General features: G+C 46.3%; 1 protein-coding gene across 1 annotated transcript in view; it reads right to left on the bottom strand.

Annotated features, from left to right (window-relative positions):
• Positions 1-12,709: 12,709 nt before the first annotated feature.
• The window catches only part of LOC144130300 (uncharacterized), a 32,025-nt gene continuing 16,869 nt past the window's right edge, over positions 12,710-27,865 (bottom strand). The window contains exons 2-4 of the mRNA XM_077664247.1: positions 23,098-23,241; positions 20,578-21,459; positions 12,710-13,688 (exon numbers count right to left, since the gene is read on the bottom strand). Coding sequence (XP_077520373.1) covers positions 13,525-13,688; positions 20,578-21,459; positions 23,098-23,241 — 1,190 coding nt within the window. The 3' untranslated portion in view covers positions 12,710-13,524. The remainder of the gene's footprint in view (positions 13,689-20,577; positions 21,460-23,097; positions 23,242-27,865) is intronic.

Raw genomic sequence — 27,865 nt, 5'->3', positions numbered from 1 at the left:
AAAAAAAGAACTTTAGTTAGCGGTCATGTATCCTGATGACCAACCAAACGAGAAAACTTTTCATTTGTGGACCACTCCGCAGAATGCATTTAGACCGCTGTCTAAGCAGGACATTTTTGCAAGAATCTGAGAACACAACACTAGAACAGAGCGCTACACTAAACTATTGCAAAATGAAATAGTGCAAGTGCGTTGAAAATAACACTGTTTATGCAAGCGGTGGACCAATTGCTTCCCAGAGGGAATGGAAATGCAGTGGAAATGCATGTGGACAGCGGACCTATCGTGCAGTTTGGATGCAGGCCTTATTGCAAGCAAAGACCAAGACATGCAGACCCCATCAATGTTTGCCAGGGTCATTTTAGTTATTCATGCCAGTACATATCACAAGCCCACATCAGGATGAAATAGCGTCTTCAGCGACCTGGACTTTTTGATGAGCGCGAAAACTTTCAGAGTGAGTGCTGGCGTGCCCGCCGTAGCTCGCGCGTAATTTCTGGGCGATTGTAGAACCACCGAATCACGGCATGCCAGAAATAAATCCTTGCATATAGCATTAAAACCGTCTTTGACCAACGTCCTTTGAAGCAGCATGGCTTCACCTGTGCCGGCAATAAGACGTGAATCAACACAGCATGATGGGTTACTTGGACCACCGCTGCCTGCAATCGCTTCTGTTGCTGGAATGCCCTAGAGTCACCAGCACTGTGCCCTACGTCTGAGCATCACACTTAGTCACATGGAGTTTGTTCGGGCATTATGCAAGGTGGTGATGCTGCGCGACAGTTGAGCTGAAGTGCTAAAATGGAAAGAAAATATAACAGAATTGTGCATGGCAGCTGAATATAACGTGTTCACACTGACAGTGTATGATGAAAAAGTTGGCCAGACATGTAGGTTGTTTGCCAACTGCCCTTCGCAAAACCCATATTTCAGCAAGTTTCTTATGTCACAAGGAAATTCTGCAGATGGCAGGTGTGCCCTCCACATTTTCCACGCGCACTAATACGCCTTTAAGATTGTACACGTTACAGACAAAATACAGTCGATCCCGCTTATAACGAACCGTATGGTCACCCAGATTGCATTCGTTGCATCTGAGGTTCGTAGTAAGTGGACATCCCATATTACAGCCAAGAGTACAAAGCCAGACGCATGTGCCGTTTATTTTTTAAAGAAGCTCCTTCTGCGCGTCTGACTCTTAAAGGTGGACCCTATCGCAGCGCTTTCCAAGCTCGCAAGAGATCTCGTGTGTTCCTCGTCGAGACATCTGAGGCTGACAAGCTGCTTTGAAGATGCGACGTAATTAATTGTAGTTGAAGCGCACGCGGAAGCTGGTTCTAGGTCGGCATCCTTGGCATCGTCTTCGTATTAATTGCTTTGTTGGTAGTTCGGGAGTGCTTATGCTCGCGTACTTTAGCCGTGTCGGTAAATGACTCTGCTATGTCAGCGTCAACACTGGCGCAAACCGAGTCATTCTAAACCAATTCATATCCGACTAACCTTGAATGACACATTTCCATAAGTCCATTTTCATCTTAACTTGAGGGTGTTCCACTGCGTCTTCCGTCGTTACCAGGTGCGTAAATCCTATCCCACTGAAACAATTCGTGATGCACTTCTATGCAGTGATTTCCATCCAAAGAGTTTTAATGATTTTTATGGCTGTGAAAAAAAGAGACGCTAACCAAGACATCGGCGGCTGCCCCTTAAGTTACTACCGGCATGCGCTGTGACGCGCCGCTAATAAGGCACCTAAAGCGTGTGCATGATGCACCCATGTCGAATGGCGGGTCTTTCGCGTCGCATTCGGTGGCAGAAGAGCTTGGTCACTGAATTCAGAAAAGACAGCACACGGTGCTCCACACAGTTGTCGAGCATGACGAGGAACTTTTTTATTTGCCATGTAGTGCTCAAAATCAATAAACCACCCGGCGCGAGGTCATGATTCATTCTTATACCCAAATCTATACTAATGCCCAGTGGCATACTCGTCGAATAAACAAACGTTGTTTGGGGTCCAGGTCTTTGTGTTGGGCCTGCAGTGTACGCGTGCATAGCTCACGAAGCACCTTAGCCTGAGAGACTCGATGCTGACAAACGGTAGCCGCAGGTCGCTGATGTACATAACCGCCAGACATGGAAGTAATTAAAATACTTGTCACGGTAGTTTGTAATGTAATTCATTACTTTTCTGGGCTGGTTACTTAGTAATGTCATGAATTGCTTTGGCGCAGTAGTTTAATGTCTAAACTAGTTAATTACAAGCGCAATTAATTTTGCTGAATACTTTTGCGCAATTACTTTTGCTGGGTCCGTGCCCCATCTTTTATCATTCATGCTCTCGCCTAGTGTTTACTGAGTTGACTATCTCTAAAGCAAGAGAAGCGTGCGCCCAGCAATAGCCAGAACTCCAGCGAAGCGACGCACTCGGACGAGAGGCGATATGCGCGCGGGCATCAGCACCACCTTGGTGAAGTGTCTAGGACTGCTACGCATCTTCCAGCACTGCGTACGACCGCATACACAGACGCATCGCACCAGGAGAGCTCCATGACCATGGCATACCGCATTGCACCTTCCCACAGACGCACTGCGAGTGGTTGAGTGAGTACTTCTCTTTAGACTGCTTCATATACGCTGTCACTTCGCCGGACTGACAAGAAGTCTCAACATACATCTAACAACCTTGGTTGCGAGTTTTCGGGAAAACTACCTTCTGCGGCCGGATATGAACCCCTATTTTTAACTCAACGGCAACGCAGGTCACCGCGACATCAGCGTCACCGCGACATGCTATTTCCGTCAGCGTGCCTAATGAACGAGTGAATTGAACAACAGAAATGGTAATTTGTGTGTATCCTGGTGCATTTCTGGGACGATGAGCGCGAACATGCACTATGTCCTCCCGCGGTTAATTCGTGGGACAAATTCTTCAACATAAAGAATGCAGAACCATATTACCCATCCCATTGAAGGATGAACTAAGAGTGATGCGAGCAGTTATACAAATTTTGCGATTACGCTGATCTCATCTACGTCAGAAAAGCGGCTCTTCAATGAACTAAGGCTACCATTTTTAAAAGAGGGGCAAAGCGACATAACACTCTTCGCCACGTTGCAGAAAGCAGCCGCCGCGTATCGCCACAAGTAGGGCTCGACGCTATCTGCAACGCGCTCTCGTGTACACGATCATAAATTTCAGGACTGTACCTCGCTGCCTATTTAAGTGCTGATTTAGGATAGAGCACCCACATAAATTACGCCACAAACAAAGCATTTTAGAAACTGGGACTCCTTAAACGTCCTTTATATCTTGCCAACTCCAAGACAAAGCTTCACGCGTGTACTGCTCTCAAAAGGTCAGCTTTAGAAGAACGGCATATTTTTTTTTATTCGAGAAGTGTGCCATGAGGCATAAGTTGAAAAAGGAAAGGGGGGAAGGAATGCACGGGATTGAAAGTTAAAAGAAGGAGTGAAGAACCATTGCGCTAAGGTAGTCGCAGAGGTTGTTAATGAAACGGTTGTCCATAGTCCACTTCACGTAGTCACTTTCGCGGTTCCACCGCAGGCCCACCTCCCTGAGGAGCCGTTTTCTGATAGCAGCCCTCGCTGGGCACGTCCACAACAAGTGCCGCACATCACAAATGTCCGGTGCAGCGCTACAGTGAGGGCACCTGTCAGGTACTGGCAGATCTTTGGCACGCCACCGATGACGGACAGATGGTGTCAGAGCCGCCCCTGCCCGAATCCGGCGCACGGATACCTCCTCCTGCTGAGTAAGACTACGGGGGAGAGGGTGCGAACACGGAGGAATGAGAGCGCGTGTTCGCTGGCGCAGAACTTCGGAATCGGAAACATGGGACAGGAACGGATCTGGGGGAAGAGGGCAAGGTGGCGGATCGTCTAATGTATGAAGATGAGTCATAGCATCCGCTTGAATGTTATGTGGATCCTGGGCATGGCCGCGAATCCAGTGTATGACCACAGGACATGGATACTTTGCGCAGAGCACATGAATAGATTGTGAAATCTGGAACGTTCGTCGAACAGCCTTAAGCTGTTTAAGGGCGGCGCGGGAGTCGGTGTAAATATGAACTGTATTGAATGTTGGAACGAGCGGAAGGGAAGCAATGACATTATAAATGGCTTGAAGTTGAAATGCCAGGGGAGTGCACGTATCCGCAGTATACGTCGCGCGAGAGTTGAGATGCGGATGAGATGGACTATACACAGCAGTAACACTCCTCTCTGCAGAATGTGATGCATCCGTGTATAATATGCACCATTCAGGCAGATACGCTGCTGATACCGACGGGGAAACAGTGGGGCGATTGTCAGTGATCTGGCAATAGGACCACGGTGGAAGTGACTTTAAACAATGAAGTTTGAGAGACTGTTTTCGAGTTCTATTTGCCACCGGTTGGTCGATGATTTCACTGAGTGTATTAAGTTGGGCGAACTCCTGTAGCACTGGTATGGGTGTTAAACGAGGCAGATATGTTATGGCGCGCATAGCCTTACGATTGATAGCTTCAAGGGAGTCCCACTGTCTGCGGGTGAGACGTTGAAATTGTGCCTGATATATTATCCGCGGCTGAATGATAGAGGGCACAAGCTGGCGGGCTGTATGAGCACGTGCGCCCCCACAGCGCATAGCTATGCGACGAATCAGACCTATAGTAGCGTGAGCCGATTTACGGGTGGCTGTCAGCCACGGGGTGCCAGTCCCAGATGTATGGAGGAGAAGACCAAGAATACGAACAGTTTCTACCTGAGGAATCAGAGAGTTATGTACCATAAAATTTAAAAGGGGAGCTTTCCGTAAGGCGGCTTTATTTCCAATTCAAATGAAACATGATTTAGTAGGAGAGAGTGTTAGACCCAGAGGTGGGAGGCGAGATGTCAATACATCCAGCGCGTGTTGAAGGACCGACTGATGAATAGACGCATTTGGATGACAGCACCACAAGGTGATATCATCGGCATATGCAAGCACGCGGATAGAAGGGATGGTCTCTAGGGCTCGAACAAGAGGAATTAAAGCCACATTAAATAATGTGGGGGCGAGAACGGAGCCCTGCGGCACTCCTCTATTGGAAGTGAAATTACCAAAAGGCTTTCCGTGGACACGAACGCTGAAGGTTCGATTTGCTAAAAAGGCGTGAATGGAGAGGAGCAACCGGTGCGGGAGACCAAGAGTTTGAAGGGAGGCAAGAATGGCAGAGTGAAGGATGTTATCATATGCCTTTGTTATGTCTGTAGCGATTACGGTTCGTACAAGGTGACTCTGCGGAGAGTGGTCAAGCACGTCAGCAGCCAAAGTAGCAAGGCCGTCCTCCGTTCCAATTTGTGGGCGGAAACCAATTTGGGAATCTGGGTAACAATCATGGGATTCCAGCCACCACGACAAGCGTGCGGCTAGAATGTTTTCATAAAGCTTGCAGATGGTAGGCGTAAGGAAAATTGGACGAAGGGCCGAGAGAGATACTGAAGGCTGACCTGACTTGGGTATTGGAACCACAATAGAATGCTTCCAGTCTCCTGGCATGACGCCAGAAAGCCACACTTCGTTAAAAGTATCAAGTAGGGTTTGCAAAGCCCTCCCTTCCAAGTTACGGAATAAGGAGTTAGGTATGCCGTCGTGCCCGGGAGTAGTAGTAGTTTTTAAACGTTCAATGGAGGCCAGCAGCTCTGCCATTGTGAGGTCAGAAGTAATCCCATCGGGGGCTCTGTTACCGATAAGTCAGGTGGAGACGTAGCGGTGCAGTCATGGTTTGGAAAATATTGACGGGCCGCTTGTTGTGCAAATGTGTCCTCATCCACATTTAGCGCGAGGCGAATGCTCTCTGTGTACTCTGCAACCTGAGAAGGGCGCTCTATGGCGTGAAACACTCTCCAAAGATGTCGATTGCCCTGCGTAGAGGACAGGCGGGCAAACCATGCAGCACAGCGTTGCCTGCCTAGCCGCTTTGCATAGCGCTGCGCCCGTGCGGTAGCGTGGTGAAGAGTTGGAAGAGCCGAAGGGTCATCGGGATGACGAGTAGCGTAAAGATCCGCCTGGCGACGAAGAGCCCACAGATTCAAGAGATGTATGTCCGGGTTTGGGTCGTCTTCATTTACAGTAGTGGTAATAGTGTGAGTAGCGAGAACAGCAGGGAGAGTAGACAATGCTGAAGAGGGGTAGAATGTAGATAAATGATTGTCTGCGCGTACAGCGTCCCATGATGTTATCCGTACAGTGCGGCGTATTTTCCGCAGACGCGTAGGCGTGAGGGAGATAAAAATAGGCCTGTGATCGCTACCCCAAGTATCAGAATCAACAGCCCAACGAGGGTTACCGGGGCCTAACCACCAAGTCAAATCAGGTGAATACGGGCCACCTAGTGGGCGGGTAGAAGTATTCGGTTGGTTTAAAAATTGAAAGGAATGATCCGAAAAGCTCCCTTGGATGTGTGCACCCCTTGAGGAATCCGATGGGTAACCCCACGCAGTGTGTGCGTCGTTGAAGTCACCACCAACTAGAATAGGGATACCCGAGTTGGTAGAACGTAGAAAACGAACCCATCCCAGATTGGGAGATGCGGAGCCACGACGACTATAAAAAGAATCTAGAATAAGGGGTGTGCGTGCAGGTTTTACGAGAAGGGCGACAACCCCTTGACGTGTGTTGCACCACCGTGAAAGGTCGAGCGGTGTGTGCGGAACTGAACTGTGAATATAAATTGCAGATTTACCTGGACTGAGGGAGGAGGCGGTGCAACGGCGATCAGGGATAGAGGGTGAATGGTATGCGCAGAAACCTGAAAGGCGTGGGAGTGCATTATGCTCTTGGAGTAGGAACGCCCATGCCCTCAGTTTTCCGTCGCGAAGGCGGATGTTCACTTCAGAGGCCTTATTAGCGAATCCTTGACAGTTCTACTGCACCACCACCGATGATGATGCGCTATCCATAACGAGGCCGAAGAGCTTCCACGATGAGGAATGTCACCTGCTTCATCAGCGCTAATATCTTATCCACTGTCGGGGTAGTCACGGCTAACAGGTGGTCGGCACTTGATTGTGGGCCAGTGCTTACCATAGGGGATTCCTCTGATGATTTCTCGCGAGTTATCAGAATTCTTCGAGAGGATTGAGAACGACGCTGATCCCGGCGCTGGGTGAGTTCGTATAGTCGGCGGCGAGCCTCCGCGATTGCATTGTCTAAAGCTGTGTCTTCGTCTGTGGTATCCACATGTGATGGATGCACTGGATGTTTTGGCGTACCATTTGATCCGGGAAGGTGACCCGCTTGTGCATATGTACGCTGGTGAGGAGACGTATGGTCAGCAGCGGGCTCAGATAAAGGAAGTTCAGGGAAGTCGTTGTCGTCACATGCGAGAGCTGCAAAGCGATTACTTGTAGGAACATCCATTTTTGAAGGCGACTTGTGAAACTTCTTCGCTTGCTTCTTCTTTGGACAAGTGGGGGAGCGAATGTCATGGTCCGGCGATTTGCACAGGGCACAATGAACTGTTGGTTCATTCATGTCGGCCACAGCTGCTGGATTAGGGCAGGTATTTTGCATATGTCCTTCTTTGTGGCAGTGATAACAAAAAATACGACGTGGTTCGAAGGGCTGTGGTTTGACGATCGCACCGTAGTAGGTAAGGTACTTCGGGAGAGTCAACGGGCCTTGCAGGATGAGCAGGTATGAGCCCCGGCGACCCATAGGCCGTGCTTGCAGTACAACGTGAGTTGAGCAGCGAATATTTGCGCGCACCTCCTCGGGAGGGCTCGTGCTTTCGACATGATAAACCATGCAGCGGAGCGTGTCAGGACCAGATGCAAAATATATTTGCACCGGGACATGCTTGCTGTCATCCAGGGGGATCCGCGTAACTGCGCAAAGTTTCTGGGCGCCCATCAAGGATGACAAGTTTACTGTAATGGTGTTCGATGGGCAATGGACGACAAACCCGCAGTAGTTCGAAGAGCCAAGAGCGTGGTCAATTGTGGCTTGAACATTCCGGACAGGGATGGAAGTCATATCAAAGCGCAATGTAGGCATGATGGTAACGTGGAAAGAGTTCGCAGCAGGCGGAGGAGAGCCTTGACTCACGGGAGGCATCTGTGGAGGAGGCCCAGACGCTGGTGACGGCCCTTGGTGGGAATACTGAACTGGCGCGACAGGCACAGTTTCTTGAGGGAGTGCCACGGGCACGGAGGCGGTAGAGCAGTCCATGTCACAGGCCATGTCACGGAAGACGGCCCAGAGGCGCTGACGATTGCGTGGACGTGGAGGCTGCGTCAGGTGGCAACACAGCGGGCATCCGCGTAGCTGTCGGCGACAACGCAGAATCCATGCAGACGCGTAGCGCGGCCTCGCTCGGCAGCGCCGAGCTAAGAGTAGCTCTCCCCTGAGGGTTCCGGTTGGGTTTTCCTTCTTGAGAATGCGCCCACCGTGCCGGGAATTTCTCCGCAGGGGCGTCGTCAGCATTCGGCCTCACGGAGGGCACTGTCCGACCCACGCCACACGCGAGAAGACAACGAAAAGCGAAAACACAGACCTAGAAGCAGACACGTAGCCACCCACTAGGTCTTCGTCTTCTTCGATCGGTGCAGAACGGCATATTGGGCGAGTTGGTTTTGCATTCTTACTCATAAAACAGCGCCACGGACACAGGATAGAACGAAAAATGATGCACACTGCGCTGACTCTCAACTGCTTTTAAACTGCAGATTTAGAGTATTCCGCTAAAATATGGAATCCAAGCAGCGTTTTATGAAATAACCGTCTTTATTCCTTCTAAATTAAAGCTGTAAGGTTCATACTTTCGGCATGTGCGTGATTACTAAAGCAAGCTCACAATATTCCCGGCCTTATCGCTCGACGCAAGTTCTCCCGTTTGTCGTTTTTTCACTCTTTATACTACAGTTAGTCCCAATTTGCAGCTATCGCATCACTCCGGCCTACCATACCTTATCCCGGGCTGATCATTCCCACAAAGTACAACCCTTCTTCGCATGAGCGCTAAAGTGTCAAACCTCCTCATCCTTACTATTTTCTATGGAAGTCTGGAACTCGTTGCCGACTTACATGGCTACTGAAACTGATTTATCACATTTTCAAACTAAAGTTTCAGCGCACCTTCGTAGCCTAAACTCATCGTAGTATTGTTTTCACTATTGTCTTTTTAAGAATTATGTACTGTGTACTTAACCTATGTACTCCTTAGCGATTGCAGTGCTCTGTACTTATTGAATGCATGTGCTTATTGTATTATATATATATATATATATATATATATATATATATATATATATATATATATATATATATATATATATATATATATATATATATATATATATATATATATATATATATATATATATATATATATATATATATATATATATATTGTCTGTACTTATTGTATGCTCGGTACTTATTGTATGAATTTTGTATGCATAGTGCTTTATAGCATTTGTTAACTAACGTGTTTAAAGATTATGCACTATGCTGTTTTCTGCCCGCCTTTTTTCCCTTTTGCTGTTTTCTCTCCCCCCTCTTATGTATTGCCCAGCTGTGCGTTTAGGGTATTTAAATAAAAATATAATGGCATCTTTGTAGTTAATGGTACGATGCCAGAAATTATTCACTGTTCACTGAATGAATGGCAATGATCTGAATTCAGCTTTTGGTAGCACTGCAAGGGTCTTGATCACCTGCTGTCTTTGATAACATGTGCTTGGGAAATAAAGAGAGGAGAATTACATATTTGCTTTCGAGAGCGGCCCTCTCAACTCAAAAGCGTAGCGCTAGCTGCTATGTCCGGCGCAGGGGAGTCCAGCAGAATCCGATGACCGGGCAAGGGAGGGTCAGTCAGTGCTTCTCGGTGATCTAACGAGGTCACAGAGTTCGCAGCAGGGTTTAAGAGCGTTTCAGTTGCGTCTTTTTTTCGCGAATTCTTCTATGCTACCATGGTCCTTAGGTAAGCAACCAGCCCGAATATTAATTCTGCCGCATCAAGGAAGCGCCCCAAGAAAATATATTTTCGCGGGAACTGCGCACTTGTGCTCGAAAACGAGTAGTCCAACGTTGGGCAGACCGTACGGTCGCAGTCGCGGTACGTGTCACTGGACTGGCAAGGCCGCTTACGCTGTAAGCAACGCAATGCGTAAAATTTTACAGGGCCGAGCTGAACCAGCATGACACCAAACAGCTAGAGTGATGCTGTACTCACCTGACGCTTTAGCGCTGTTGGTCCACCCTCTGCAGTGAGAAGACGCAGTGCAACCGCGGGGTATAACGCCGGCAGGACACCCGTCAGGCCTGAGGCAGCGTTTCTTTTCAATGCCGAAGCCGGCAGGCAGGCAAGATAGAGCGGCATGGTAGCAGCTGAAGTCGAAGTGCAGTGAGCACATGGCACTCAACTTGCCCAGTGTCGAACAGTGGCGCCCAGTGCCTCGCACAGAGTCTACGCACGATTTACTCTGTGCGGCATCGCGAGGAAACTTGTGCAAAGCCTCTGTGGCACATGTATTACTGAAGCGAAAGTCCAGGACGCAGGAAACCGCGGGCATGACGATTAGCGTCTCTCGAAGTCACTTAAACCTCCTAACACTTTGCACGAGGAAGACAGCAACCTCTAGAGTTTCAGCAGTTGGCGTTTGTCTAACTAAAGCGCGAAATGAAAACAGTTCTACGCTACTTGCAGGCGCGCCACTACACCGTGCTGCTAGTGGGCAAGTGTCCTGAATGATGCCTGAAGTGCTCTTTGCCGTCCACTCATTGAGTCGCACTAGGCTGAAAAAGGTAAAGCGGGTAGACCGTAGAGGCAAGGTGTTGACCCCTGGCGTTGGGAGACGATGCTCGACCCGAACAGACGAGCGCCAAGCCGCCGAACACCCTTGTCAACACATCGCTTCGTACATCGGAATTCTTCGCAGTGACGTCACTAATACTTGACTTTTTCTCGCCAGGTTACTACGTCACGTCCTTCCTGTGCAGACGATGGGTCCTGTTTACAGGAACGAGCACTTAGTTAAACTTTAAAACTGGAAAAAAATATGTTCAGTTGCTCAGTTGTATTCAATACTTGCCTGCGATTGCCGTTAAACAGGAAGTACAGACACAGCAGACTTTGCACCACCTTGGAATTAGGTGTCTATACCCCTTTAACTGGCTAACTAGAGTACTTTATTCACCTGCTTTCTGATGTCCGCAGGCACTGGATTTGTTCCGCCACAGAAGCCGTGTTTATTACACAAAAATCCTATGTCTAAAATTAGTGGCCGGCTTCCCTGAGACACTTCGTGTAAGCCATGCTTTCGCAGTTATCTCTGCAGTCCATTGCAGAGAACGTGCATGTTCAATTCAGCACTCAGTATAATCATGTTAGCTGCACGCATATCTTGAAGGAGAAGCGAGCAAAATGTTTACTTCCAGTTCATGTCACACTGGGCGACGAAAATGTATCTCTCTAAAAGCTTGCTGGCTAATCTATAAATTTATGCGGAGCCTCGAATGCATGAACACATTCAATGTGTACCGCCCTCGCAAAACTGCTACATAGTAAAGATTGTACAAATGGCAGGATTTTTTTTTCATAGCCGTGTCATATTTGTTTTCGCAGGCGGCGGAAACAAGTACGCCGCGCTAATAAGGGGGATAGGGTAAAATAACGTGCCAGAGCGAAGCGCTCACATTTAAGCGCCGCATTTTAGGAAGCGGCTGATACGGTACTCCAAGGTGTTTTTACATTTACGTTTTCTCCTAAGCTCCTAAGCTAATCTTCTCAGGTGATGTTTCCTTCCTCCTACTCTTGTGTTGTCCTTCACTATGCCCGCTTATTGCCTTTTGTAGCTAGAGCTGTTAAGGGCACGTGTCCCGGTTGGGCGGCGCCGGTGTTGGTGGTTGGTGCAACCATGCCATCCTGGTCGGTCAGCATAGAGTGACACAATGCAAGACATTACTGCAACACACCGCACTGAGTGAGACGAAGATACTGACATTACGGGCAATCCAAACGGGGAAAGAAACACGTAATAATGAATTAGCAGTGTTACCTTCAACTCCGCAAATAGCTGTCGTTGAGCAAAAAGGCGGGAAGAGCGCTTAGCAACGGGACGAAAGAGTTAGCGCTGTATCTCGCGTCACTCAGTTGCAGCCGTTTGGCGAGTTTTGCACGAAAAAAGCAGCAGCGGGGCTGAGAGGGAAAAGAAGAGAGATAGGGCGGGTGAAGTAGGCGAGTATCTGGTTTATTAATTGGCAAGTACGGAAAGCGCGCTGTGTACATGTAAGGAAAAAGTTGACGGCGGCCGGCAACGCCCCAGCAGCAGGGCCGAAGACTGTACTTTGTTTCACACATAAGGTGCAACGCTGTAAACGCTAGCGATCTGTTCAAATTGGCGAAAAATTGCTCTAACACTCAAGACAGGTACAGGAGCCGGGTTTGACAGGACTTTGCACCAGTCGCGTCAACATCGCGCTCTTTGTTTGTCTTGTTGGCGCAATTTTGTAGAACAGTAACGTGGGCAATTTGGTATAGGTGCATATTGGGTGGAACAGCGCAACCGGACGAAAGACAGAAGGAGCAAGAGAAATACAGAGACGTGTGCATGCTTACACCTAATTTTGACAATGAAGAAGACAATATTTTCCTCACAGATCTTTTATTTATTTATAATTTATTTATACATACTGCAGCTGCTAGTGGGGCTATGTAGAATTGTTCTTAACAATTGTAAAAAAAAACGAAATGCGCAATAAAACGGCAGGGTCCATCAGAGCGAACTCAATATTATGTAGTAAAATATATATCAGATACAATATAATAATATAATAAAGATGCAGTAACGTCCAAAAAATTGAAACAACGCACAATGAACACAACACAATCCAATACGTAGCATCATGTGGCACCACTTATTGTTAATATGCGTTCGATGAAGAGGCCCTTTTATTGCAGGAGTTAAATTCCAGTGTGGAATTGTCCGCTAAAAGAAATGTTTTTAAAATTATTCGTACGTTTGAAAAGTGGCTTAATATTAACTTTATTGTTCCTCCTGGTTGATTGTTAGAATATCAGAAAAGAGATATTAAAGACGGTAAAATGAATCTACGGTACACTGTAGAAACCTATGTGGTTCGCTTTGACGGCTGCACGGATAGAGATGCTATGGGTTCCAGCAAAGAAAGGCAGGAGAGGGTGGAAAATGACGCTCATACCTACGATATATGAACCTGACCGCTTTTATTCTTGAATCTCTCGATTAATCTCTTTACTTGCAATGCACAATACGAAGGTCTATTATATGTTTGCCAGCTGCGAATGTGACGCCCGGAAAAGAAACATCTTGTTTAATCTGAAAACTAGTTTACGCATAAGGCTCAAGGTTATTTCGACATACAAGCCCTTTTAGCTCACTGCCGCACCTGCGTATTTTGGGACGGCGACACACTTAAGCGCGGTGCCCGCGTGATCGCGTGTCCTCTCAACGCTGTGCCTTCGCAGATAGAGCTTCAGGGACCCTTGCTCAGCGATCCGATGACGGAGCGGTATTTTTGTCCAGTGTCCACATGTGTCTGCGAGCTTTGTCCCGACAAGCCAGGAGGGAAAGCAGCACAGCCACGCTGAGGTTGGCTGCACCAAATACGCGGTAGAAGTTGTCGTACGATCCCAGAGTGTCCCTGAAGAACGCTGAATTTTCGAGAATGAAAAGTGGGGCGGGGAAAGAGAGAAAAAAATGAATTATTTACAGGGCAGTAAATTTTTGTTCTTTTCACGTGCACGCGTTCGTTGTTTTCTTCTCGGTTCATATGCACCAACTGGCCTAGAAGTCTGCACATCTTCAAAATACTTGGTTAATTTGCACTTCGGCACTTCTGTACACGTCTTGGCTCCTTCTGTCTGCGGCACGGTCTCTTGTACAAGAACTCGAGAGCCCACGATAGACCTTACCTTCTCTTAATTCCAGCTCATCTCCGAGGTGACATTCTTTTCACCTGCCACGATGAGCCCACATGTGGGCACTTGAGCTTCTCACGAGCGCTCCCAAGAGTGCGGAACATGTACTGCTGGTCTGGACTCTCTGCCGCTGTAAAACGCTACGTTAAAAGCTGCAGAGAATGTCAGCGCCGAAAGACGCCACCACTTAAGCCGGCGGGGTTTTACAAGTCCGTTACAGCCCCTCGCGCTTGGTTCGACTACATAGGAATCGACCTTCTCGACTCTTTCCCTTTGTCGCCGGGTGGCAATAGGTGGACCATAGTTGCTACACACTGTTTGAATCGCTATGCCGAGACCAATGCGATCCCTCGTGGCACAGCTTCCGAACTCGCGGAGTTTTTCATACACAAGTTTTTCTATGCAGAATTCTTGGAAAGAACGGCGTGCTCGAAATTTCCGGAGCCCTTCACTACGGCGTACCCCTTAGCCTGAGTCGTTTTATGACGTTAAACACCTATAACACCTATGCACCTATAACACCGTTAAACACCTATATATTTTATTACTTCAGAAGAAAGCAATCCGTGCAATAGAAAACAAATCTAGGCTTGAACATACACAACCACTTTTCCGAAAACACAAGGTTATGACAGCAAATAATATTTACACACACAAACTCCTATGTGACTACAGAAAAGCAGTGCAAGGAAGATCAGAAACAGTTTTAAATTTAGCACACCTTACAAAAAATACAAAAACCTACTCTTTTCGGTACCAGCCACCATGGTTTGTTCCCTTTTCGCGTGCTGGCTACGGCACCGAAAGAATTAGACATTCATTACCATCCAGTTTAAATGATTTAGACCTCCAGAGCGTGAATGACATTTCAATCCCGCGTAGACACATCGCAAACCTCTTTGTCGGGTGAACCATGTTTATGTTGCTTTTCATGTCCGTTTTCCCCTTCTGTTTCAGTCTTTCAGTGTTATTTCATCATCTCTGTGTTGTGCACATGTATAAAAATGAATCTTTTATTTTAGTTTTTCATTTAGTTTTGCAAGTGCGGTTGTACTGCAAGATAGGCCTTTGAAAAAAAGCAAAAAAATGGGGTTTCAGATGTGCACTCTATGCCTCGCCATTGCTCCTGATGCAAAAGTTTGCTGGAGCGTCGTCAAGCTGCCGATAGAGCAGCTTTTTCTCCAGCCACCTATTTTCGCTCCTCTGTATTCTGTGGCGAAAATAAACATTATTATTATTATTATTATTATTATTATTATTATTATTATTATTATTATTATTATTATTATTATTATTATTATTATTATTATTACAACGTTGCCTTGCGAAATGGCGCCCCTTCGTACGTGATTACCAATAAAGGAACGGCGTTTACAGCGCAGCTCATCGACCACAATTTTCGGTTGAGCTGCTCAACGCATTGCAAGACGATAGCCTACCATCCGCAGAGCCAATCCCCCTGTGCCTGGGCTTACATTGTTTAAGTATTTAAAACTTCTGGATTTTGACACCCTTTTTCTCTCCTACACTGTACCCAAATACTTTTGGAACACTGACTTCAGACAGCGACGCAGCATCGGGAGAACATTACGTACCAGCTCTGGTTTTGAAATACCTTCCATGAGAACACATTACGGAAAAAGCATAAGAAAGTACTACATTCCCCACACATTTAATCGCCTCCCTAAAACAGTATTACAGCAAACAACACGATCCGGAGTAAAAAGAGCGTTAATTGAACTTCAAAAATAATTGGTGCATAGTGCTTTATTTCGGTGTTTTTTATGATGTTTTGGAGCATCCGATACAGTTACTTTCATTGTGTATGTGCGCAAAGGCATTGTTCGATGTTTGATATTTTTATTTCTTTATTTTGCCTCCCTGTTCATGTTGACAACATTGAAAAAAGCATTAATATGCATATATCATTTGTTTAACATACTTGCAAAATACAAGTTTGAGGTTCAGTGTTTTTCTCTAACAGTATGTTTAAAAGCTTTTATTTTAATGAAAAAGTGCATACCATTGCCTCCGAACGCTGGAACTGCCCCGCTGCTGGGCACTGCCATACAAGCCATGTAGAGGCTTCGGCAGGCCCGGCAACATATATGTATTCCTTGAGGAGTAATAAAGATTTATTATTATTATTATTATTATTATTATTATTATTATTATTATTATTATTATTATTATTATTATTATTATTATTATTATTATTACAACGTTGCCTTGCGAAATGGCGCCCCTTCGTACGTGATTACCAATAAAGGAACGGCGTTTACAGCGCAGCTCATCGACCACAATTTTCGGTTGAGCTGCTCAACGCATTGCAAGACGATAGCCTACCATCCGCAGAGCAATGTCTTGACCGAACAGTTGAACGGGACCTCTGCGGACGTTCTGTAAATGTACGTAGATGTCCAGCATAAAGCGTGGGATGAGATCCTGTCGTATATGTAATCTTCGCCTTCAGCACCACCTTGCAAGAAACAATGCGCTTCACTCCATTTCGCCTTGATTCCGGACGTGAAGTCCAGAGCATGCTTGATTCCATGCTCCCGTGCCTAGATGATGACCAACTTGCCCCAGACGCCCAGCAATTTGTCCAACGTGCTGAAGGAGCACGTCAGTTGGCCCATGTGCACATCTGGCAACAGCAGAACATGGATGCGTGCCGCTGCAACCTTCGCCACCGAGAGGTTGACTACGAAACCGGTGACGAAGTCTGGGTGTGGACTATTGCCCGTCGCCAATGCATGTCTGAGAAACTACTCTACCCCTATTTTGGCCCTTACAAAGTGCTACGGCATGTGAGTAATGTTAACTATGTAGTGCTTCTAAACGATGCCGCGCAGCCGGGACGTCGACAGCACAGCTCTGACATTGTGCACGTTGTGCGGCGTTTAAGCTTTACTATACACGAAAACGGCAAACGTGTTGATGTCGCTGCGCTGTTCAGTTACGACACTTTGCTCGTTTTTTTTGTTTCTTTTCTGTTTACCCTCACGCTGACAGGAACGTTGTCGGAACCATGGCAACGCTTCTCGTTTCTTAATAGAGAAAAATGTCCCTTAGTGTTGTCAGGTGGCGCATAGCTGACGACGACGATTTTGTGCTCGCGCTGTTAAGAGATGGTTAGGGCGCTCGACTACTGATCCGGAGTTCCCGGGTTCGAACCCGACTGCGGCGGCTGCGTTTTTATGGAGGAAAAACGCTAAGGCGCCCGTGTGCTGTGCGATGTCAGTGCACGTTAAAGATCCCCAGGTGGTCGAAATTATTCCGGAGCCCTCCACTACGGCACCTATTCTTCCTTTCTTCTTTCACTTCCTCCTTTATCCCTTCCGTTACGGCGCGGTTCAGGTGTCCAAAGATATATGAGACAGATACAGCGCCATTTCCTTTCCCCCAAAAAACCAATTATTATTATTATTATTATTATTATTATTATTATTATTATTATTATTATTATTATTATTATTATTATTATTATTATTAAGAGATCGGTCATCATGGCTGCCTCAGCTCGCCTGGTCTTGTATCTCTTTCTGCCTGGTATTAAAGCACCCTTCGTCAGTAAGTACGTTACAATACATTGTAGGCCTCGCTCACTTCTCTAGTGAGCTGATCAGCATGCGAGTCTAGGACATCCCAGTGCTCAAATTCTGGATGACGTTTGTCTCGTTTTTCAATAAAGGCTAGATGGCCTTACACACCGTTCTTCACATCAATTTAGTGCGAAAGCTCTACTTCCCGACCAAAGGTGCAAAAGCAGTTTCATCGCTGAAGACGGACCCTGGATTGACCTTGTCAGCCTAAATAAAGTAAACAAAATAGATATTGTCACTCACTATTGGGATTCGAACCCACCGTGGCGCGACAAGATCAGCTTCGGTGGCCACTGCATGAGAGCACTATCTTTTTTCAACGTAGTATTTACTATACGAGGCTATGCATGTACAAAAGGGCGTATATACATATTTAAAAATACTTCAGCTAGTGGCTGCACTCCACTGGCTTGACAGAAGGACGGCACCCATAGACACCGCATCAAGAGCAGAAGACAGTCCTGTAGGAAGTCTCTTTCATTATAAAGGTCGATGAGCTGGAGCATTATTGAGCTGAAATGCAGCCGATCACGTTTCGCATGAAACTGCATCACACTCTCGCGCTGCGCACTGCACATCGTCGTCTTCATCGAACAATAATACTACCGAACGAGTAACGTCGCCAGACGTGCCGACTATCAAGAAAAGCAATACCATGAGCCAACCGGATTATAAATATCTTTCGCACGTCTACTCGGTTTAACTACGTTAAAACTCTGCCACTTTTTTGGGATCACGCAAACGGTCATTTAGGTACCTGCTGACTTGGGTAATAGACTTTTGGCCACATTGCAGGAGAATTTCATAAATCCCTTTTTTATATGTGACAAATCGCTCTTGAGGGGCCTCGACGCTCTTGAGGGGGCTTCCGCGAATTAATCACCTAAATAAAAGTTTTTTCTTTTTCTCTCTCTCGTTTTCTTTGGACCACGGTTGAAGCGGTTGGATATACTTCATTTTTCGTATGCTTGTGCGGCTTTTGGGCTACTGAAAATGGAAGAAATGATGAGTGGCAGCTTCTCAGAAGCGATTACATTGTTTTTCAGAGCTCGTTTGCACACAGTGATACCTGAGTTTTTTAGCGCCTTGGAAAAATGACACATAATTAGGGTCATGTTAGAAGACGACGATGAGCAGGCAGTGCCACGGCACGATGCGCTCGCGCTTCCTGGACATACAATCGGCAAGAGAAGATTTTGCTAGGCTCTCAACCTCCGTACTAGTGTCACGTAGAGGAGGGCGATGGGGGGGAAGGGCCACGGGACAGAGCTCTCGATCTTTTCGAACATACAATCGGCAAGATTCGATTTTGCTAGGCCCTGAACCTCCGGATTAGTGCTTTTGCACTAAAACACATCCTGGATGCGGCTCGCTTCACCAATTTTGAGTGTGCTGAATGGTAGGGAAGGATGTACTTCTTACTCCGGGGTTTCTCGTGTGTTGCGCAACCCGGTTATAATAGTGGGCTTCTTGGCAGCAATAAGTTGCCAGTTACAAGTCAGCGCTCGTGTGTACGCCTCTTCTGTGCGTCCGTCTGTTTTTCGCGCTGTTTTAAGATTATATACACGGCAGCTGGGAGGATATGCAAAACAGGGCCGCTGAGAGACGCCTTTGACGGGTTATGAGGAATCTTATTTAATGTAACACTGCTGTGACCGGGTGCCCATATGAAATCTACAATGCTCCGATATAGAGGCTGCGATGAAAGGAATGTGCGTAAGGTGGTAGAGCCAACAGGCTAACCTAGGGAAGAGCACAATAATAAAGAATGAGTAGATTGCCACTTCGGGAGGATGGTTTTAGTTTGCGTAGAGCAGGAACTACTGCCAGAAATTCTGTATAGAGTGCATTGTACCGAGGCTACCTTCTCCCTCTTCGTCACGCGGCTGGCCTACTTGTTTAACACGGTATTTATGGTGGTTATACACTTAACATGAGAAAAGCGCCTATGTTTATCCCAAGAATGCAGAACAGAATACAGTGTCGCTTGGTAGCAGTGGATGGTACAATGGGTACAAGCTTTCCCTGGCCTGGTGCTCGGCTTATCTGGGGCAGAATGCTTGGAAAACGGCACTCTTTGGCCACAGATACCCTTGCGCTATAAAAATCTTTGCTCATCAAATTGAAAAAGGTGTTGCTTATAGTCTCTGCGAGGAAACGTATAAGCTCTCGTGCACAAAGCATATCCATATTATAGATAGTAGTAGAGGTGCACCCTTACTTTTATTAAATATTAGGGTTCTTCTCATCTCTAAGCATTAATTATGTTGCATATTAGGAACGCGCACTATACTTGGGGAGCTTATAATTGTGGCAGTAGCTTGTGCGCACTCAAAGCTGCGGTTACATTCAGGGAAACTGGATTCGGGTTGAAGCTGTCTTGGCGGAAGAGTTTGCAGACGTTGTGAGCAGAAGGCGAACTTTGTACCTAACCGAAATAAAATTCTGTTGCAGACACTGTAGACTCAGTATGCGCCCTATCTTTTCTACCAAGACTCACCTCTTAAAGTTTCCACAGATGCAAATGATTGTCGACAGCCACAAGTGACACAGTCTAAGAGAAAAGCATAATCTTCTCAAATTTGTTGCAGGAAGTGCAGCGAGAATCGTGAACAGCAGTTGCTGCATTTACTTAAGCAACAGAGGGGCCTGTCATAGCCACTGCTGTGCATACATGTTTGATGATCTTTCCTTGAGCGAAATGTGAGCGCCAGTATACAATTTCTACCACTGTGGCTATAAAGCTGTCAAATTATGGCTTACGGTATGTTTGCAACTATAATTCTTCATCTGCTGTAAAGGCAACAGACAAGTAGAACCTTGCCATACTTTTTACGTACAAGAGCAAGCACCCCGCAGGCAAAGGGCAACGTTTTCAAGTCCTGTTAGATGCGCTAAATGCGAACGAAGTCAGCTGGCTGAAACAAAGAAATTGTAGTCAAAACCCAGTCTCTTTAGTTATTTGGGTATAAGCCTGGACAGCTGCGGAAGGCAAGTACAGTTCAGGGCTTTCTTACCCAAAATGGTTGCACTCGCCGATGCCAGTGGTATAAGAAGGAGGCCTAGGAATCCGAAGAAGGCCGGAAGTCGCTGAACACCGAGGTAATTGGTGATAAGGACGCTTCGTATGCAAGTCACAAAGCCCTGGCCAACACCGAGAACTACATTCAGGGCCATGAACGAGGTAAAAGACCGGACAAGAGATGCACCGATGAAGGAAAGGAATGAAGCGAAGAGGCTAGCCACAGCGATAGGGCAGTGGCTGAATGGTATCCTGTCCGAAGCAAAGGGCACAACACTTCGGCCCACAAGGTGACCGAAGGCGTGGCATGTGAGCACGTACTTCGCGCTCTCCAGCGAAACGCCCTTGTCTCGTCCGTAGTCCACAGCGGTGGTGGAGTGGAGCAACGCCGTCCAGTCAAAGACCGCGTAGACAACCAGCAGGACGTAGAAGTCTGGTATCCGGAACAGGGCCGCCACACCCTTCAGGGTCAAGCCGAGTTTGTCGATGCTTGCAGATGGAGGAACGATGACTGTTTCTGAAACTGGCTTGGTTGGTCTTAGGTCATCTTGTTCTTTACCTATTATTGCAGGCCCGTTTCTACCTACTGAGGAGTCTCGCTTCTCAGCTAATATGTTGTTCTTTGTGCAAACCTTGAAGGGACGGGGATCTTTGAGTAGCATGACAAGTGGCAGTGCATTCATCGCGAGACCGCTGGTGAGGAGAAGTGCTCCGTGTAAGCCGTACAAGTTGGCGAAAAAAGACATGATCAATGGCCCTGCCAATCCAGACGCTGACCAGGCCGAGTACTTCATTGCTGTGCTTGTTGCCGTGTACTTGTCGAAGTAGAGCAATGTGTAAATGGCGAATGATGTGAGGCTGGCTCCGAATGCTACACCTGAAACCATAAAGTCACGTATTAGAGGTACCCGAAATTTAACTGCCAAATTTTGCAAACTTTGTTTCCTACTGTTTCCAATTCCGCTTTGTTCGTCATGTGATTGGAGTATCAATGAATGATCGACGATACAGCTCGAGATATCGAGAGAGAGGTGACGGCATGAATACAGCACAAAAGCTTGTTCTTGTTCGCCTCCTCGTCTGCACCTGCAATGGCTCTTCATGGGAAGAAATGCCGGCTAAATAACTGTGAAAATGCCGAATGAAACGGTAAAACGGGTGTCGAGAAATGTTTTGTTGGTCGCGTTTGGTGGAAATTGTTGAGTAAACTAATTATTTCTCAGAAGCGTACCTCGCGAAAGCAGCTTCTGGTTTAACCACAATGAACCAGAGACCTGGGACTGGGGAGGCAATGGAAAGCTACAAATTAGAAGCCGTAATGTGGTGACGAAGAACAAGCGAAGAAATGTATCGCACCTTTCCGGGAAAATTAAACAACATTACTTGAACTTGAAGGGAGTTAGTAAACGAGCGGAAATCTTTACTCTGCCGATCCCTGATAGCTGTCTTCGCTCGCACGAAGCTGCCTCTGCAACCGCTGGCTCCGGTAATAGCACATACTTTTTTCACCTTTGTTTGCTTTGCCTGTTTCTTTTTACTTCCTATTCGTGCGTGTTGGCTCAAGAAGTCTGGGCCTTTTTTCGACGTCCATCACAACTCATCTCTCCGTGGTGCTCTGCCCCTCCGCGCTGGAGCAGGGAAGTGGCGAGGAGTGCTGAGGACCTCAGCGCGGGGGAGGCAGAGATGACACGTTTCACGTCCGCCACTTAGTGAGGAGATTTGATGGGCGCCGTTGTTCGCTGTTCGCAGGCGCGCGAGAAATGTTCCAAATTTGTTGCGCAATGGTGGCGAGGGTCATCGCGTCTTCGAAACTGTAAAATGTGTTGCGAATAATATTCAAGGTGTGTTAATTGTCTCTCAGTAAAGAAGTAGCCTGCTGTTAAAAATTGAAGGCATTCTTAGCTAAAACAACCCGTATAGGCATTGTAGACAGAGCAGATTTCGAGAGTGAGTGGCAGAATTACCATGAGTTGCAGCGTATTCGCTGGATTATGTCAAGGTATGAAGGGCAGCTCTTCCATATCCCTCACGAGAAGGTATGCACCGATGGGCCCTGCCAGTACTGATTTTGGTGGCCGAGATTTGGAGGCTAATGAAAAAGTCTAAAATTACTTGTAGAGTATGCAGCAAGATATGGAAAGGAAAACACTGGTAACACAAGCGAAAGAAAGACAGGCATGCGGATTAGGAAACCAGCACAATTAATGATATTATAGCGGAGAAGAAGAGTACAAAACGAACTGGGGTCGGTGGTCTCATCGGAAAGCAAAGGGAATCTACCAAGCGTATTTGCACTTCGCGGGGAAGTGGGATGAGCCAAGAGAGGGAAAAATTATGTAATCAGCTGGTATGCAGAAGCCAAGGCTACTGCGAGTGAAGACTAATAAGCTAGAGGTTTGTTGCACCTCGGGCGTAAGCCTGGAGATGATGGTGAAAATTCTTTAGAATGCGCCATATCCTTTGAAAGAGTGCACTCTAATTTGATACATAACTGTGTACTCGGTCCCCTGCTCACCGTATATGCCTCCCAGGGTGACCGACATGCAGGCCATGTTCTGGCAGAAGGCGGCAGCCACCACAGTGGCCGACGCAGCTCCGGCAACCAGCAACGTGATGACGAACACGGACAGCTTGCCCTGGAGGACGACGATCAAAATACCTGCGGCAGAGTGAGGCCACACGATGGCGCTGTTCATTGGCTCACCTCAGGCAAACCGTGGATAAAGCTGAAAACACAAAATATGAGAATGTTATCCGATATGAACGCAGCAGGATTTTAAACTGCTTTTTGAGTTATTGTCTGCTATGAAGTGAAAGGTAAGCATGGCGCAAAAGAGAGGTGCTACGCGAAACTGGGCAAAAATAACAAGTACAAGTAATAGAGGAAACCATGCTGAGTGAGATGGACGCTGAGGGTTCAACAGCGTGACTAAATTCCCCCTTTTTTTTCTAATAACGCTAAGCCAGTCAGAGCCCTGTTCGATAAAAGTCGTTTTTGTACGTTGGCCTTGGAAACGTGAACGGGCCTAAAGCCCATACACGCTTGCCAGCCGCATATGTTGTGCTAGCGCCATGGTCGATAAGTGACAGCCGCAAATTGTCGAATTGATCGAAAAGCGACAGTCTCTGGGCGGTCGCACACCTTTAAATTTTTCAACCTTGCAAAATAGTGTCTCAAACCTTTAAGCCAATCAGCGGCGCTTTAAAAGTGAGTGGAAGCTTGTTGCTTATCCGGCACCTCTTTTTGGGTAACAGGCAAGACTGACAACTCTTGTCCCGAACCAGGCCATTTGCGAAAGCGGTCTACACGTTACGTCTGCTAATGGGAACATCGGCATCGCCTATCCGGTTCTTTATAGAGAGTCGCACCCGGGCGCACAGCCTTCGTGACCCGCAAGTGTGAATGGGCACTTCGACTGCTAGTTTTTTCCCTCTTTGCCAAGAATGCTGGTTTCCTTTATTTTCTTACTTTTACATAATTCTTGATTTTATTCCTTCATCGCCAAGAACTTCTTTGTCCTCCTTCCTTGAGCGTCAGTTTCATAATGTAAAAGCAGTATTAGGGCTGTTGTTTCTGTTTATGTTTATGTTCATCGAAGTAGTAACTACTGTTGATTAAGTGTTGATTAAAATGTTCGGCACTGCCTTTTTTACATTTTTTGCTGTGCCAGTTCGTGACCATTTAGTCTTGCGTTCATTGCTTCCCGGTTTCTCCAATATATTGTTTCGGACAAGAGGAGCATTGAAGCATGTAGATAACATCAGGCGACGCGCCGTTAAAGCTAGTCTTTATATCGAAAGTGAAGTCGCTTGCCATGTTTATAACAGTAGTGTCGCATTTTAAATGCTTGCATGTCTTGAATCTATGTCGATAGCATGAGCTTACCGTTGGCAGGGGTTTCTTATCCAGCTTAGTGTGTACTAGGTTATCTCTCAGGGTAGTGTTGCGTCTGTACGTTACCCTTGGTGCGTCAGGAAATATTTTCCTAAGATAATCGTTGCGTGTTGAAATAATGTGGTATTTCGTTTGGTTTATGGGGGTTAAACGTCCCGAAGAAACTCAGGCTATGTGGGACGCCGTATCGAAGGTCTCCGGAAATTTCGACCACCTGGGTTATTTTAACGTACACTGGCATCGCACAGTACACGGGCGTCTAGAATTTCGCCTCCATCGAAATTCGACCACCGCGGCCGGGATCGAACCCGCGTCTTTCGGGCCAGCAGCCGAGCGCCGTAACCACTCAGCCACCGCGACGGTCAATGTGGTATTTCCACAGAATATTGTTTATGTTCGGAAGAGGGTACGAGTATTTCGCTGTAAGTGCAGGAGGACGCTCGCTGTTAACTGTAGTACTTTGCCATGTTGTAGTGTTGTTTTTTGTCAGGCAGCATTAATAAGGCAGTTCTGGGGATAGCTTTTATCAACTAGGGTGTTTTTAGTGAGTGTTCGTGTGCCAGATAGTCGTCGTCATCTGTACTCTTCTCAGGCGCGTTGCCTGTGCTACAAATGTCTTGCTCACTTTGTCTTGGACGACGGCTAGTGAAATCTGAGCACTGCTGTCGGTCTGTAGGGTTCCTGTAGAGTGTGGGTTTAAGCTGGCTGTCATCTAAACGGACGGTAATGTCGAGAAAATTGACGAGTCTTAGGGTAGTGCAGTGTAAATTTCTTGCTACAGTACAATGAATTAGGTGCAAGAGGAGTGCTTTTAAGGTCTTATAACTGCGTTTCCATACGACAAAAATGTTGTATATGAGTGATTTTTCTACGATTAATTTAGAAGTTCGACTTCGGTAGCTCCATAAAAATGTTTGCATAAGCCGGTGTGAAGGGAATGCCCATACTTTCTCCAAATACTTGAAGATAATAAAAAGAAGCGAACTGAAAATAGTTGAGCGTGAGCATCAAATGAAATAGTGATAGAGATAGATACACTTCAGTTTCAGGCGAGTGTGGATTTTGAATCAGAGCGTTCGAGAGCGTGTTGATCCCTTTATTTAATGGAATATTTCTGCTCAAAGCGGTGACAAGTGCAACGTATATGCTATCCATTAGAATAATGGTTGCGTCATTATGCGACTCTATTTTTCGATGAAAGTGCGGTGTGTTCCTGACAAAGAAACTAAGGAGAGGCTTGTAATACCTGCAAGGTAGTGTTTCAGAAAAATTGAGAAGTTCTGTGCAGGCGTATTATTGTTTGAAACGATAGTGCTGCCCGGGATATCTGCTGTGAACAAGTCTTCTGCGGAAACCTTATGGATTTTAAGAAGTAAGTAGGAGCGTCCTGCTTGTTTGACAGATTTAAAGAAGTTGCACTATGATTTCATTATGACTTCGCTGCATAAATGATCTGCCAGTTTGCTCATAATTACTTTGCAGAATCCTAAAATGGGATGAGATTATAATTTCTTATAATGATCGGGGAGGCACTCAAAGTCTTGTGGCCGTCTCAACGCGTGCTGCACGGAGTATTAAACCCTAAACTGGCTGTTTCCTAGTCGACCATATTATTTTTTTTCTCAACTTGTGAGGTTACGCTACCGCCAAATAAACAAAACTAGGTGATTACAACTTTGATCTTCCTGGCGAAAAGAAGTTTCTACCACCGCGTCCAATAGTGCTTAACTGTAGGTAACAGCTTGCTACGCGAAGGTATCTGCACAGTACGACTTGGGGATATTCTAGCACTGCTATACCTATCAACATTCCCCAAACTTTCTCACACTACAAGTATACTTTAATTAACAGTCACGCATTAAACCATGCGATTGAGGATGTAAAGTGTCGATGCGGAAAATAGCAAAATACTGTCGGCAATTAGCGACAAACTGTTACGGGCTAAGTCTAACATGCACATTGCTTTATTGCTAGCCGAATTTGAACGCAGAGATAAATTAAGTGCAATGAAGCACCTCTCGACCCTCAAATACTGCACAAAAATTCAAGGAAGGCAGCAACGACAGATAGGAATCATTAGCCCAAATATAGACTCTCGTACATTTCATGTAACTGATAACCATTATGCATTGAAAATTTTTGCCATCCGTGATCTTAACATTTCTTTTTAATTTATTATTATTTTAGTCCGAATGCTTGTAAGTCTATTGCCATTGATAGAATTTCAATCATTTGCCCATGCGAACGTTCACTGCAATAAAATAACTTTTTATGCGCCATCTAAAGCAACTGTGAGTGCGAAAACTTCTACCGAATTTAAAACGCAAAAGCCGACCATTGTGACGTGTGTTGTTAAAACAGTAATCCGAAATTTAGACCAATTTTTACATATAATGCCTCGCTCATATATCAGAAAATAATTTTATGTGCGTAGCCAATATTTCTATGCACACATATTGTGTTGTAGCCTCGCCAGCAGTGAATAACACAGAGACACCACGCACAAGAACATTTACAACATGCTTCCTGTCAGGCGATATGTACATCGGGGTAGGATTGGGTAGTCCGGGCTATCTTTGTGAGTGCCCGCAATGCTTTTCTTTGCGAATGAAAATTGTTGTAAATTGCCCATTGTTTGTTATAATTTCATGCACCTTCTTTGCTACTCTTCTGAACCTTTTAGAAAACAGATTCTACTAGGTCTCCATTTGGCACTTTGAAATGGCCTTATTACTGACGGAGATCATCAATGCAGCACCAGTTTAACCTCTATAGAAAAGAAGGTAATTATTTTTGTGCACTTAGTGTCCTTGCTCTGTGAAAAAAGCTCGAGCATCATACATTGGAATGTTACTTGGCTTACCGCCTACTCTAGGGAATTGTGTGTCCTAGACATTGCAAATGCTTTCTGTGCCAAAGAGCATGAAGTGATTATTGCAAGTGGGTAGACTTACAGGAATCGCATGCGCTCCGGAGGATACAAGGCCTGGCCATTCGCATGGATGTGAGACTTGCTCAGAGCGTGTACATCTCTGAAAATATCGCTATTGGAAAGCACCACCGCACCCTACGGCTTGTTGAGGCTGTCTGCGCTTTCCTTACACCACACTCCTCGCCGGTGGCGAAGGCCGTCCTAAGAATCCTTGATTCCATCTCGCTTCTTCTCGCACATTGGCGGTAGCAGTCAATAGACCAGCTACTTTCCTTAGCGTGCAAAGCATCCGTATCAAGGCCATTATCTTCCAATGGAATGCCTGCAGCCTGCGTCCACAGCTCTGATTTTCGACAGTTTGTTTCAAAGCACCGATTCCCGATCATTGCCATCTCAGAATGCCGTCTGCGTACTACCATCCATTTTTCAAGATATACCGCTCTGAACTCGATGACA

The sequence above is a fragment of the Amblyomma americanum genome, chromosome 4, assembly GCF_052857255.1.
Source record: "Amblyomma americanum isolate KBUSLIRL-KWMA chromosome 4, ASM5285725v1, whole genome shotgun sequence".
Lineage (NCBI taxonomy): Eukaryota > Metazoa > Arthropoda > Arachnida > Ixodida > Ixodidae > Amblyomma > Amblyomma americanum.
The sequence above is the reverse complement of the archived record's forward strand: the minus strand, read 5'-3'. Positions and strand labels throughout refer to the sequence as shown.